The 15,000-nt window shown below is 42.3% G+C and overlaps 4 protein-coding genes across 4 annotated transcripts in view; 3 read left to right on the top strand and 1 right to left on the bottom strand.

The window, feature by feature from the left end:
• angptl4 (angiopoietin-like 4) overlaps nucleotides 1-2,927 on the top strand; it is a 7,222-nt gene extending 4,295 nt beyond the window's left edge. Inside the window, exons 5-7 of the mRNA XM_022686979.2 lie at nucleotides 1,230-1,325; nucleotides 1,553-1,831; nucleotides 1,925-2,927. Coding sequence (XP_022542700.1) covers nucleotides 1,230-1,325; nucleotides 1,553-1,831; nucleotides 1,925-2,109 — 560 coding nt within the window. The 3' untranslated portion in view covers nucleotides 2,110-2,927. The remainder of the gene's footprint in view (nucleotides 1-1,229; nucleotides 1,326-1,552; nucleotides 1,832-1,924) is intronic.
• Nucleotides 2,928-6,556: 3,629 nt separating this feature from the next.
• LOC125801755 (uncharacterized) lies at nucleotides 6,557-7,366 on the bottom strand. Its single transcript, XM_049479016.1, has one exon. The coding sequence runs from the start codon at nucleotides 7,202-7,204 to the stop codon at nucleotides 6,557-6,559; it is 648 nt and encodes a 215-aa protein (XP_049334973.1). The 5' UTR covers nucleotides 7,205-7,366.
• Nucleotides 7,367-7,464: 98 nt separating this feature from the next.
• On the top strand, nucleotides 7,465-10,211 carry si:rp71-39b20.4 (potassium voltage-gated channel subfamily V member 2). Its single transcript, XM_007242423.4, has 2 exons — nucleotides 7,465-8,883; nucleotides 9,463-10,211. The coding sequence occupies exons 1-2, from the start codon at nucleotides 7,564-7,566 to the stop codon at nucleotides 9,754-9,756; spliced, it is 1,614 nt and encodes a 537-aa protein (XP_007242485.1). The 5' UTR covers nucleotides 7,465-7,563; the 3' UTR covers nucleotides 9,757-10,211.
• Nucleotides 10,212-10,582: 371 nt separating this feature from the next.
• Nucleotides 10,583-12,241, top strand: insl3 (insulin-like 3 (Leydig cell)). Its single transcript, XM_007242424.4, has 2 exons — nucleotides 10,583-11,385; nucleotides 11,696-12,241. Exons 1-2 carry the CDS (start codon nucleotides 11,214-11,216, stop codon nucleotides 11,830-11,832), a joined length of 309 nt encoding a protein of 102 aa, XP_007242486.3. The 5' UTR covers nucleotides 10,583-11,213; the 3' UTR covers nucleotides 11,833-12,241.
• Nucleotides 12,242-15,000: the final 2,759 nt, after the last annotated feature.

The raw sequence follows: 15,000 nt of genomic DNA, 5'->3' as shown, positions 1-15,000 counted from the left end.
ATAAACACAATATAACATCAGATAAACTCAATATAACATCAGATAAACTCAATATAACATCAGATAAACTCAATATAACATCAGATAAACACAATATAACATCAGATAAACACAATATAACATCAGATAAACACAATATAACATCAGATAAACACAATATAACATCAGATAAACACAATATAACATCAGATAAACACTATAACATCAGATAAACACAATATAACATCAGATAAACACAATATAACATCAGATAAACACAATATAACATCAGATAAACACAATATAACATCAGATAAACTCAATATAACATCAGATAAACTCAATATAACATCAGATAAACTCAATATAACATCAGATAAACACAATATAACATCAGATAAACTCAATATAACATCAGATAAACACAATATAACATCAGATAAACACAATATAACATCAGATAAACACAATATTACATCAGATAAACACAATATAACATCAGATAAACACAATATAACATCAGATAAACACAATATAACATCAGATAAACACAATATAACATCAGATAAACTCAATATAACATCAGATAAACTCAATATAACATCATATAAACACAATATAACATCAGATAAACATAATATAACATCAGATAAACACAATATAACATCAGATAAACACAATATAACATCAGATAAACACAATATAACATCAGATAAACACAATATAACATCAGATAAACACAATATAACATCAGATAAACACAATATAACATCAGATAAACACAATATAACATCAGATAAACACTATAACATCAGATAAACACAATATAACATCAGATAAACACAATATAACATCAGATAAACTCAATATAACATCAGATAAACACAATATAACATCAGATAAACTCAATATAACATCAGATAAACACAATATAACATCAGATAAACACAATATAACATCAGATAAACACAATATAACATCAGATAAACACAATATAACATCAGATAAACACAATATAACATCAGATAAACACTATAACATCAGATAAACACAATATAACATCAGATAAACTCAATATAACATCAGATAAACTCAATATAACATCAGATAAACACTATAACATCAGATAAACACAATATAACATCAGATAAACTCAATATAACATCAGATAAACTCAATATAACATCAATGTAACACACAGTCTTATAGTGTTAGTATAATTTAATAACACTGTGTTGCTGTGGTTACAGAGGGCGGGTGGACGGTGATTCAGAGACGGCAGGACGGGTCGGTGGATTTCGACCGGCTCTGGGATGCGTATCAAACCGGCTTCGGGAGCTTCAGTGGTAAGCAGTAGCAGCTGTGCATCATGGGAAATAATTAGCTCCTAATGAGGATTGGAAATGTCGGATTAGGAGGAGGATCAGTCAGTGCTGAGTTCATCTGAAAACAGGCAGTTAAATCTCAGTAATGGACTTCAGGATTTATTCACAGGCAGGGTGTTAATTATCTGGATTTTAAGGAGATAATCAGACTGAACAGCTGAGCTTTAACCTTCTCCTCTCCTCTGCAGGCGAGTTCTGGCTCGGGCTGGAGAAAATGTATCGAGTGACCAAAGATTTCGACTACATCCTCAAGATCCAAATGTCAGACTGGAGAGACGAGCAGCAGACGGTTACGTTTCGTTTCCGGATGAACGGAGAGGAAAGCGGTTATTCGCTGCGCCTGCTGTCGCCCCCTGCTGGACCTCTGGAGAGCTCCCTGTCCTCCCCGTCCTCCGGCCTGGCCTTCTCCACCCGAGACAAAGACAACGACCAGAAGAACGACCTCAACTGTGCCAAACATCTCTCTGGTAGGTTTCTACATCAATATGAAAAGAGGGTGTGGCTTTAAGAGTTCTAAAGCAGTTATACAGTTTATTAATTAATTTCTGCTGTTCCTGCAGGCGGATGGTGGTTCAGTAATTGTGGAAAATCCAACCTGAACGGCAGGTACTTCATCTCCGCTCCCCCGAAACAGCGGCACCAGAGAAAACAGGGGATCTTCTGGAAAACCTGGCGCGGCCGCTACTACCCCCTAAAATCCACCGTCATGATGATCGCTCCCGCCACCACCCAGAACACTTCATAGAATTTCAGTGCTTTTGAGACTTTTACGTTAACGAGACGCTTCACCACCTGTTCGCTCTCAGTGCCTGAAGGTCTGTAACAGCGACGCTCCTCCAGGTCTCTGAAGGGTTAGTTGAAACGCTGGGTTGTTGGAACAGGTCTGAGGAACGTGACTATCACTGAGAATCCAGCCTGAATTCCAGAACCAAATCCAAACTGGCATCCAGCAGGTCTGAACACGTCTACCAGAGCAGGTCGGCACCGGATCTGCGGCGTGTCGGGACGGATCCGCAGGACGGAGATTTCTTAAAAACATGTCCAACATCAGATCAAACCCCTCCACAGCCTCGCAGCTCCGCCCCCGACAGTGAGAACAAGACTGATTACAGAAACCGAGCCAGTATAATTCACTTTAAACTGCATTATTTAAAAAGGCATTATTCAGATTAAACACTAGCAGTATTCGATTATATAATATAAACCTGTTTCAGTCTCGGCTGTAGAAATGTGTAGAAATGTAAGCAGATCTTCACTGGATCTTCAGGGTTCTGAAATTTTTTATTAAATTCCTGTGGAGAAAAATTCTCGGTCACATTGACCGGCTTTTATTGGTTACAGATGTTTCCATTTCCTGTGAAGAACTTAAATAGTGCTCGCTGTTGTTGTTGTTCAGAATGTTCTTATTTACATTTCCACTGTGCTCTGACGTTTTTAGATGTCTTCGTACTTTCTGTTTTTGTAAATGTTTATAATTTATCTTTTAAATTTTAAATCATTTTATCATTTTTATAAGAGAGAAACATTGGTCTAAAATTTGACCAATAAAGAATATTTTTTACATTTCCTGTTGTATTTCTAACATTTTATACTGTATCACACAAAACATTCAATATATATATATAGTACAATATGCACTTTACAGGTTTTAATTAAACAGCAGAGATACAGACCCACACAGACAGACAGACAGACAGAGAGACAGACAGATAAACAAAATGTAAATAAAATGAACTGATAGTAGAGGTACAGTGAGACGGGTGATAGTGGTAAACGACCCAATAGGATTTATTTTTTGCTCCAAAGTTAGATAGCCTTGTAAGTTACACAACTGTAACAGATAATTAACGATAATCTGAATATTATAAACAGACTATTTATTTATTTATTATTTATTAAACTGCTGCCCCTCATTAAAGACCCTTATTCTTATTATCTAACCATATTAACACATAGTTGTTTTTTCCAGTGTTTAGGATCTTCTCCTAATAAGTTCTAAATAACAGAACTTCAGTTTGGTTCCAGTAAAATGTAAATTTGTATATTTGTTGGATGTGCAGCTATTACTGTTTTTCCCAAATGTTTAAACGCATTTCTAGAAACTTGGTTTCATAAAAAGTCTAAACACAAACTGAAAATTATGAACTGCTTTGTTGAAACTCCACAAATCTCCAGCAAAACTGTTTTTTTTTTCACCAAAACACCAAACACAGATATTTATATACTCCTGCAGAACATCAAATAAACACTGACAAGATAAATTCAGAGCACTATAGTATTTGGTTCTGTTTTTGACTTCAGGAGGCCACTGTACAAATTCAAATGCAGACAAGTCCAAGGAGATATGTTGAATTTCTGTTATTTATATTTATTTGGTGCGCCCCCCATATAGCATTACAGTACTACATGTATATGCAGCACTAATGTAAGCTGTTTTTACTGGATGTAGTAAGGTTGCAAAATTGTAATTTTCACTTATGTAAATACAATGAGAAACATGAGGAGGAAAATCAGTTCAGATATAAAGAGGAAACTGAAATGTATTTATTATTTATGTATCTGAAGGTCAGAGATTCTCAGGTGATGAAGCTGTGCTAAATGCTGCAGTTTGTGTTTAGTGCTTTTTAAAGCTGATTTACAATATTTGAGTGAGAACATGTGGAATTGTGTTTAGAGTTTAGCAGTTTGGAGTCACAATGAGCTTCATGTTTTTGATTTATACAATGTGGAAAAAGCTGTAAAGTAAATAAAATGACTATATAAAATAGTAAACTGCAGAATCAAATGTAAAAAGGCTCCCAGTCTCTAGTCTTGAGCAAGTGATGGTTATTATTGCGGTGAATCTGAGCCGCGTGAGATACTGAGATTCAGGCTCTGTTATCTTCCCTCGGCTGTTCAGGAGAAAATAAAGAGAAATAAAGGAGGTTTTATTTTCTCAGGGAGCGAAGAACCGACAGCTGGAGCTTCTGAACACGTGAAGCTGATCAGATTATTAACGGCTTAAACCTTCAGCTTCCAACAACTTCACACCTCCAGCCACTAATCACCAGCATCTCACTCTTCACTCTAATTACTCCTCACCTCTCACTCTTCTTACTCCTCACTCTTCACTCTTATTACTCCTCACCTCTCACTCCTCACCTCTCACTCCTATCACTCTTCACTCTTATTACTCCTCACCCTTCACTTCTCACCCTGCACTCTTCACTTTTTATTCCTCAATCTCATCACTCCTCACTGCATCCACTCCTCATTACTTATCCTTCACTCCTCTCTCTGATCACTCCTCTCTCCTCACTCTTTACTCTTCACTCCTCCTACTTTTATCTCTGCTAACACACAATATTTACCCACTTCACTAAACTGAAACAGTATAAACTAAATATCTCCAGAATTAACTGATTACAGTTTTTTTCAACTGTTTACACACTAAATCTTAGCTTGTCACACAATTTTCGAAACATGCCCTTTAAACACCATAACCCCACACCAAATCTGCAAAACCACACACTAATTCTCAGTGTCTGACTCAGTTTTCAATTTCCAAACACATATTTTGCAAAACTCTACACACAAGTTTCTACCTAACACACAAAGATCAAACAGGAAGTTACTTGATTTCATCTTTCAAACACAACCTATCAGAATACCACACTAAATCACCAGGGCTTCACTCCCACCCCTCACACGTGTAAACACTCATTACTGTATTGAACACCAGCGAATCATTGGCTAAGTATGGGCCTATAAATAGATCAAATATCAAGATGTCTGTTTTGAACCATGAATGAAACGAAGAGAGAGCCGGGAGAGTTGGTAGAGGCAGAGGACGTCCACGAGGAGTTCGGGTTGGAAGGGCAGGAAGAGGACGAGTTGGACAGGGAAGAGGACAAGGGCAAAGAAGGGAAGCAAGGAGAGCTGTCTCAGATGAGATTAGGGCTACATGGGTTGATCATGAGAGAGGCTGGACTGCAGGTCGATTCACGGTGGCAGCCATAATCTGAACATTGATTTGGAAAAAATAAATATTTTGGGTTTGAAAACTGTTTGTGTGTGTTGTGAGTATTTCACCTTCTCTCTGCACTTCTGTATGGAAATAAACACAGAATCCCATGAATGAAAGAAGAGCTTTAGGTTTTGATCAACAGTGTGCACACCATGAATCCAAAATGTCATATTATGACAAAGGTGTTGGCAGTGCGAGATCAGTGCTTGCTTTTGAGATGTGTTGATGACATTTTGAATGTTGTGTGTCATTTTGCTTGAGATTTGAGGCATTTTGCATTTTGTGTGAGCGATTGTGGGTTTTGTGTGTAGAGTTTTGAAAAATAGACACAGAGCTTGGAAAATGTGTGTAAACAGTTGTAAAAAAACTGTAAATAACAGAACAAACATGAGTTGCTGTTGTTTTTAATGCAGACCAGCAGATGGCAGCAGCTGCTAATAAACCACAACAAAGCTGAATTCTTTACCCCTGAAACATAAAGGCCAGAGAAAATTAGGAAGAAGGCAGAACCAATCAGGAGTCAGCTTGTTAATTGCTCTGCTACACTCTTTCAGTAGTTAGTTGCTGGAAGTTGAGTTCTGTTCCTGAGTAGAACATTAACGGTGTGAGTTTCATGAGAGCATGTAAGTTTATAATCTTTGTATTTTATGTAGAACAAGATACAGTATGTTAATTTATCAGAAAATGTAGTTAGATGCACAAAGTAAGCTTTAATTTAACTCATTTTGGGTGTATTATTTCTGTTATATATATGCTATATTTTGTTAGATGTTTTGTTGTTGTATGCTGAATGTGTATTCCCATCTAGTGGTAGACTTAAGTACTGCATTTATACATGTGATCGTATTAATGTTAATTAGTTTGTTAGTGATGTAATAACTTGCCTGTACATCTCATATATAATATTATATTTGCATGGCTAAATTGATATATAATGAACTCAAGAGTTTACAGAAATAGTTTTCTGTGAATTTAGGGAAAACAGACTGATAAAAAGATTCTTCTTTATGCATTTATATCAAAACTATCCGTCTCCCCTCAGTCGCTCCGCCCCTCACAGACACAGCACCAATCAACAGCTCTACTCTACCAGTAACTGACAGCCTCTACAGCCAATCAAAATACACAAAATACATTAAACTCCTTATATTAAAGAATTTGCAATATTTAACATTCAAAATCTATATTAATTATAAAAAGTGATTTTTTTATAGGAATTAATCTCACTGTCGAATTTTCTAGAGGATGGAAAAATCCTTGTATCTCCCCAACCTCCTCCAGAACCCACACCTCCTACAGAACCCCAACCTCCTCCAGAACCCACACCTCCTACAGAACCCCAACCTCCTCCAGAACCCCGACCTCCTTCAGAACCCCGACCTCCTTCAGAACCCCAACCTCCTCCAGAACCCACACCTTCTACAGAACCCACACCTCCTCCAGAACCCACACCTCCTCCAGAACCCACACCTCCTACAGAACCCCAACCTCCTCCAGAACCCACACCTTCTACAGAACCCACACCTCCTCCAGAACCCACACCTCCTACAGAACCCCAACCTCCTTCAGAACCCACACCTCCTACAGAACCCCAACTTCCTCCAGAACCCCAACCTCCTTCAGAACCCACACCTCCTCCAGCAAAAACACCTCCTTCAGAACCCACACCTCCTCCAGAACCCACACCTCCTCCAGAACCCCAACCTCCTCCAGAACCCAGACCTCCTTCTGAACCTACACCTCCTCCAGAACCCATACCTCCTACAGAACCCCAACCTCCTCCAGAACCCAGACCTCCTTCTGAACCTACACCTCCTCCAGAACCTCCACACATTATTATTTTTACCTTGTGTGTGAGACTGCATGTGGCACCATTGGTTTCTGGGAATGGTTTGAAAGCTGTGAGGTGCTTCAGTCCTTAAATCACAGCGCTAATCTCCGGCACTGTATTTTTAACTCGGGACAGAAAGCACAGCAATGGGATTAGACCTTCGAGGGGGAGGAGGGTTAAATCCTTCATCATGATCCTGATCTGCTCTCTGAACTGATCTGCTCACTTTTCCAGTATCTGCTGTAGGCTGGCAGTGATGTTCTCTAACTGACTGCCGTTGTCTTTAGGCTACAATGTGAGGCTCGGTATCGACTGAATGTTTAGTGAATCTCCAGGAGCTTCTTAACGCCAGATCCACAACCATGAACCAGACCAGGCGACATTTAAAGAAGCTGAAAAAGAGGCGCTCCAGCCTTTTCGCCAGTCTGAAACTCAACGACAGCTTCTCCCAGAGCATTGATGAAGAGGACAGCGCGTTCCCCTTCTCGCAGGACAGTTCCGTTAAACCGTGGACATCGATGGACAACCTCGACAGTCCTCCACCTAAAACCGACTCCAAAAACAAAAACAAAGAGAAGAAGAGTAACGAGAAAGACACAGCCAGGCTTCCGCACAGACACTCTAGCACCATCAATCTGAACGTCGGAGGAAAAGTCTTTAACATCCCGAAACATCTTGCCATCAAATATCCTAAATCCAGAATAGGCAGTTTAGCCCTGTGCACAGACCCAGTCAAGCAGCTAACGCTCTGTGACGATTACTGCGTCATCACCAACGAGTTTTTCTTCGACAGAGACCCGACTTTCTTCCACTACATCTTTCACTTTTACTACAGTAACATGCTCTGGGTCATGGAGAGCCTGTGCCCCATCAACTTTGAGGAGGAGATGAAGTTCTGGGGTTTACACCTGCGGGACACGCCTCGCTGCTGCCGGATTCTCTACGAGGAAAAGGCGGATGAAATCCGAGACCAGCTGAAGGTAAACAGGGAACTGATGGCTGAGATTGAGCCCCTTCACAATGAAGAGGGCTTCCAGACCATGTTCCTGGGTGGGCTGCGGAAGACCTTGTGGGATCTGATGGAGAACCCGTACTCCTCAATTGCAGCCAAAGCTTTCGCGGTCTTTTCCAGCCTCTTTGTCCTCATCTCCATCGTGGCCATGACTCTGAACACCGTGGACGAACTGAAAAACTATAAGCTGTACGGAAAAACGTACATGGAGTTTATCGAAATCGTTTCCATCCTCTTCTTCACTTTTGAATACTTCCTCCGTCTGCTGACCACATGTGACGTAAAGCATTTTCTAAAAAGTGCCCTGAACTTCGTGGACTTGGTGGCAGTCATGCCTTATTTCATACAGCTGATGTTTGAACTGTTTGCGGATCAGGAGGATGTCAGCGTTCAGGACGACCTCAAGACGATGGCAAGAGTGAGCAAGGTCAGCAAAGTGCTGAAAGTGGTCAAACTAATGCGAATTTTCCGCATTCTCAAATTAGCACGACACTCGACGGGCATGCGAGCGTTCGGCTTCACGCTGCGGCAGTGTTTTGAGCAGGTCTGCTGTCTGTTCCTCTTCATCATAATGGGAATCTTCACCTTCTCTGCTCTGATGTACTCGGTGGAGCAGGACGTGGACGGATCTCCGTTCAGCAGCATTCCTGACGCCTGGTGGTGGGCTGCGGTGAGTCGGACCCTCCCCTACACATATACCTTATAGTTCAATTCTAATGATAATGCAGTTAGTACTGGACTCCAGGTGGCACTACTGAGACTGAATTTAATGCATTTATGCTCCATTTTTATCTACTTATTGTTAGTCTCATAGTGTAATACTACTATTAATACTAAAACTTTTTATATGAAAATTGACAGGTGCATCCAGATGCCTCATATCGATTCTGTAACTCATCTGATTTTATGACTTCAGTCTCACTTTCCACTTTAATTACTGAGCTCTGATTACTGTTTATTTACTGTTTAATTAATGTTTATTTGATTATTTACTAGGGTTAGTTTGCTCTCCAGCAGCTGTCTGACCTCTCGCGGCTCTTAAATCCTCTTAATGCTGTAAATAGCTGAAGACCGAGAGGTCGGACAGCCGGGTTCCTCTCTGGTGCTCAGAGCTCAGTGAGGTTCTGACGGTCAGCAGCTTTAGGTTCTCGGCTGATTAAAGCAGAAACCTCTCCATTGGGAATAAAAAAAATAAAACACTGTCTAAAATAAATATTAAATGAGGGAAATATTTCCTCTTTTTCTGCAGGTGAGCATTTCCACGGTGGGTTATGGAGACGTGGTGCCCATCTCCTATTCTGGCCGAGTCGTGGCGTTTGGCTGCATTTCGTTCGGCATCATTCTGAACGGGATGCCCATCTCCATCCTCTTTAATAAATTCTCTGACTACTATGCCAAGCTGAAGGCTCAGGAGTACACCAACACCAAAGTGCAGCGCAGTCTGCAGCTCCGTAAACGTTTACGCAGAAAGTTTGAAACGTGCTTCGAACCTCCAGCCGAAGAACCCGAGGAGGAGTTCCACCAACACCGGAACCCTCGCTGATCCAGACGGAGGACATTTAAACACAGGACACATTTTACCACTTTAATTCTTTCCTGTGACACATTTATCCTGTTTTGCGGATTTTGGGCAGTACACCTGAGAACACCTGAGAACACCTGAGAAAGTCCAGCGTTCACCTGCAGCTCCTGAGCCGGACGGCGTTCTGGCAGCGGGAACGCGGCGCTGGAGGATAAAGGAAGTTAAGCAATCAGATTTGAATCAGCTTACAAATAGCAGAGCTTAGCGGCGGCTAACACTCCTCCAGCTCTAATTATAGCAGGCAGGAAGTTACCTGTGATCACCTGATCACCTGATCACCTGCAGAAACAAACTAAAATTTACCCAAAAAGCAAATCAGACCAGTTCTGCTCTTCCACCACTTCACTCAATCACGTCTGATGTGGGATGCTGTTTATCATTAAAATTAAACAAATAAACAAATAAACAAACAAATATTAGTGTGTCTGTGTCCAATTAGTCCCTGACTGTGTTCCTCTGTGTTGAACCATGTTCTTTAACCAAATTTTGTTAACTGTGTTCTATTAACTGCATCTATTAACTGTGTCCCTTTATCTGTATTTCTCTGTCTTCCACTAACCGCATTCTATTAACTGTGTACATCTGACAGTGTTTCTCTAACTGTGCTTCTTATTAACTGTATCCATCTATCTGCTTTCCTCTGTGTTCTACTAAACGTGTTCTATTAACTGTTTTCCTCTGACTGTGTTCATCTGTGTTCCTCTAACTGTTTTAATAATTGTTCTATTAACTGCGTCCAATTAACAGTGTTTTATTAACTGTGTTTCAATAATTGCGTTCTACTAACTGTGTTCTAATAACTGTGTTCCTCTGACTGTGCTTTTTTGACCGTGTTCTACTAATTGGGTTCTGCTCGGTGTTTTTCTGAGTGAGTTTTTCTGACTGTGCTATAGTAACTGTGCTCTTCTATCTGTGGTCTTCTAACTGAGCTCTTCTGAGTTTCTTTAATTGTGCTCTCCGATATTCTGTCTTCTGAGTTCTTCTAACTGTTGCTCCAGCTGTGTTCTACTAACTGTGTTCTTCTAACTGTGTAATTAGTCTAACTAGTTTAATTGGGTTCTTCTGACTGCGTTTTGTTTATGTAAATTCCACACACATTTTACAGGCAGATCTTCAGGAGGATCAGATGAGTCAAGGAAAGTGAGTTGAGTCACTCGATGCGCTGGACGTGTGGTAGATGATGGATGATGGACAGATCTGCTCTTTATAATGTTTTTAATTATGTAACTATTAAACAGTGAAGCGTCATTTATCACCTGCTGCTCTTATCTGCACAGTCCAGCCTTCAGCTCCGGAACATCTCCTTCCTTCTCCAAGGTCCAGCAGAAAGCTAGAACACACACACACACACACACACAGGTATATAAACACACACCTGACCCACCCCGGACTCAGGCGTCTCCTGTGCAGCGAGCAGCATGAATCTGAAGGTACTGGTGACTCTGGCTGTGGTTCTGATGGTGGGAGACGGAGAGTCCGGAGGAGACGAGACGCGGCTGAAGCTCTGCGGCCGAGAGTTTATCCGGATGGTCGTTACGTCCTGCGGGAGTTCCAGACTCCGACGCTCCGCACCCGAACCCAACACCATCAGTAAGACCTGTTGACCACACACACACCTACTGACCACACACACCTACTGACCACACACACCTACTGACCACACACACTTTATACACCTCAGACGCTCCGCACCCGACCTCAACACCATCAGTAAGACCTACTGACCACACACACCTACTGACCACACACACTTTATACACCTCTGTCGCTCCGCACCCGACCTCAACACCACCAGTAAGACCTACTGACCACACACACCTACTGACCACACACACACACCTACAGACCACACACACTTTACAGACCTCCACACACCTGACTGAGTGTTTGTGTTCCTCAGGGCAGATGTTTGGTGAGGATGACGGATCTTCAGTGGAGAACCGAACCGCAGGAACCCGAACGCCGCGGAACGCCGGGCCGGCTGGAGTTTGCTGTCGGTCTGGCTGCACCATGAGCGAACTGGTTCAATACTGCTAACATTAACTCACCACACACACTCCTCTCCTAAAGTGTGTGTGTGTGTGTGTGAGAGTGTGAGTGTGTGAGTGTGTGTGTGTGTGTGTGAGAGTGTGAGTGTGTGTGAGTGTGTGTGTGAGTGTGTGTGTGTGTGTGTGTGTGTGTATAGTGTGTGTGTGTGTATGGGCAGTGTGTGTATTATTAATTGTCTTAAATAATAGAAAATTAAAAGTATTATTTATTTCAGTCTGATTTCTTTTGATGTTAATTAATTGTGAATGATATTAAAGTGATCAGTCTCTCATCCTGTAATCGAGATTCGTTAATATTAATTAATTAATTAATTACTGCAGTAACCAGAGGAAACAATGAAGGAGGCGGAGCTTAAATCTTTCTGTGAAAATAAATAAATACATTTTAAATAGAGAAATATTTTTTTTTTGCTGTTACATTAAATTCAGTAATTCAGGTTATAAAACACACACACACACACACACACCATTACACACACACACACACCATTACACACACACACACACACACCATTACACACACACACACACCATTACACACACACACACACACACACACCATTACACACACACACACCATTACACACACACACAAACACACACACACCATTACACACACACACACCATTACACACACACACAAACACACACACCATTACACACACACACACACCATTACACACACACACAAACACACACACCATTACACACACACACACACCATTACACACACACCATTACACACACACACAAACACACACACCATTATACACACACACACACCATTACACACACACACACACACACACACCATTACACACACACACACACATTATACACACACACACACCATTACACACACACACAAACACACACACCATTACACACACACACACACACACACACCATTACACACACACACAAACACACACACCATTACACACACACACACACCATTACACACACACACACACACACACCATTACACACACACACACACACACACACACCATTACACACACACACACACACACATTACACACACACACACAAACACACACACACCATTACACACACACACACACACACACACCATTACACACACACACACACACACACACACACCATTACACACACACACACACACACACACACCATTACACACACACACACACACACACACACACCATTACACACACACACACCATTACACACACACACACACCATTACACACACACACACAAACACACACACCATTACACACACACACACACACACCATTACACACACACACACACCATTACACACACACACACACACACACACACACACCATTACACACACACACACACACACACACACCATTACACACACACACACCATTACACACACACACACACACACACCATTACACACACACACATACACACACCATTACACACACACACACACCATTACACACACACACACACCATTACACAAACACACACACACACCATTACACACACAAATACACACACACACACACACACGAACACACACACACACACACACACCATTACACACACACACACACACCATTACACACACACACACACACACCATTACACACACACACACACACCATTACACACACACACACACACCATTACACACACACACACCATTACACAAACACACACACACCATTACACACACACACACACACACCATTACACACACACACACACACCATTACACACACACACACACACCATTACACACACACACACACACCATTACACAAACACACACACACACACACACAAACACACACACACACACACGAACACACACACACACACTCACACACACACTCACACACTATACACACACACAAACACACACCATTACACAAACACACACACACACACGGACACACACACACACACAAACACACACACACACACACTATACACAATCACACACACACACGAACACACACACACACACACACACACACGAACACACACACACACACACACATGCACACAAACACACACACACACACACTATACACACACACACACACGAACACACACACACACACGAACACACACACACACACACACATGCACACAAACACACACACACACACACTATACACACACACACACACGAACACACACACACACACGAACACACACACACACACGAACACACACACACACACACATGCACACAAACACACACACACACACACTATACACACACACACACACACAAACACACACACACAAACACACACACACACAAACACACACATGCACACAAACACCCACACACACACCCACACACACACCCACACACACACCCAACACACCTCCTCCTGCAACTCCTCCTTCAACTCCTCCAACTCCTCCTACATCCTCCACCTTCTCCAACTCCTCGTCCAACCCCTCCTCCAACTCCAACTATTCCTCCATCCTCCTCCTTCTCCATCCTCCTCCAACCCCTCCTCCAACTCCAACTCCTCCTCCAGCAGCTTCTACTCCAACCCCTCCTCTAACTCCAACTCCTCCTACATCCTCCAACTCCTCCACCTCCTCCAACTTCTCCTAAATCCTCCTCCTTCTCCATCCTCCTCCAACCCCTCCTCCAACTCCAACTCCTCCTACATCCTCCAACTCCTCCACCTCCTCCAACTTCTCCTAAATCCTCCTCCTTCTCCATCCTCCTCCAACCCCTCCTCCAACTCCAACTCCTCCTACATCCTATTCCTGCAACTATTCCTCCTTTACCCTCTTCCTCCTCCAACTCCTCCTCCAAACTCCTCCTCCTCCAACCCCTCCTCCAACATTCTCCAACCTCCTCCTCCTTCACCCTCTTCCTCCTCCAACCTCCTCCTCCTCCAGCTACTCCTCCTTGGTGGTCCGGTCAGTGATGGTGGTCCAGTCGGTGATGGTGATCCGGTTGGTGATGGTGGTCCGGTTGGTGATGGTGGTCCGGTTGGTTGTGATGATCCGGTCGGTGATGGTGGTCCGGTCGGTGATGGTTGTCCGGTCGGTGACCGTGGTCTGATCGGTGATGGTGGTCCGGTCGGTTTTGATGGTCCTGTCGGTGATGGTGGTCCGGTTGGTTTTGGTGGTCCGGTCGATTGTGGTGGTCCTGTCGGTG

Source organism: Astyanax mexicanus, chromosome 4 (genome assembly GCF_023375975.1).
Source record: "Astyanax mexicanus isolate ESR-SI-001 chromosome 4, AstMex3_surface, whole genome shotgun sequence".
Taxonomy (NCBI): domain Eukaryota; kingdom Metazoa; phylum Chordata; class Actinopteri; order Characiformes; family Acestrorhamphidae; genus Astyanax; species Astyanax mexicanus.
Note: the sequence above shows the minus strand (reverse complement) of the source record. Positions and strands in the feature narration are given on the sequence as shown.

What these genes read in the sequence shown, in the direction of transcription:
- LOC125801755 (XM_049479016.1), bottom strand. Translation starts at nt 7,204, where the DNA reads ATGTGTGGAGGTTCTGGAGGAGGTGTAGGTTCAGAAGGAGGTCTGGGT.
- insl3 (XM_007242424.4), top strand. Translation starts at nt 11,214, where the DNA reads ATGAATCTGAAGGTACTGGTGACTCTGGCTGTGGTTCTGATGGTGGGA. An exon ending in ACCCGAACCCAACACCATCA is followed by an intron (nt 11,386 to 11,695) that starts GTAAGACCTGTT and finishes TGTGTTCCTCAG; the next exon opens with GGCAGATGTTTGGTGAGGAT.
- si:rp71-39b20.4 (XM_007242423.4), top strand. Translation starts at nt 7,564, where the DNA reads ATGAACCAGACCAGGCGACATTTAAAGAAGCTGAAAAAGAGGCGCTCC. An exon ending in ACGCCTGGTGGTGGGCTGCG is followed by an intron (nt 8,884 to 9,462) that starts GTGAGTCGGACC and finishes CTTTTTCTGCAG; the next exon opens with GTGAGCATTTCCACGGTGGG.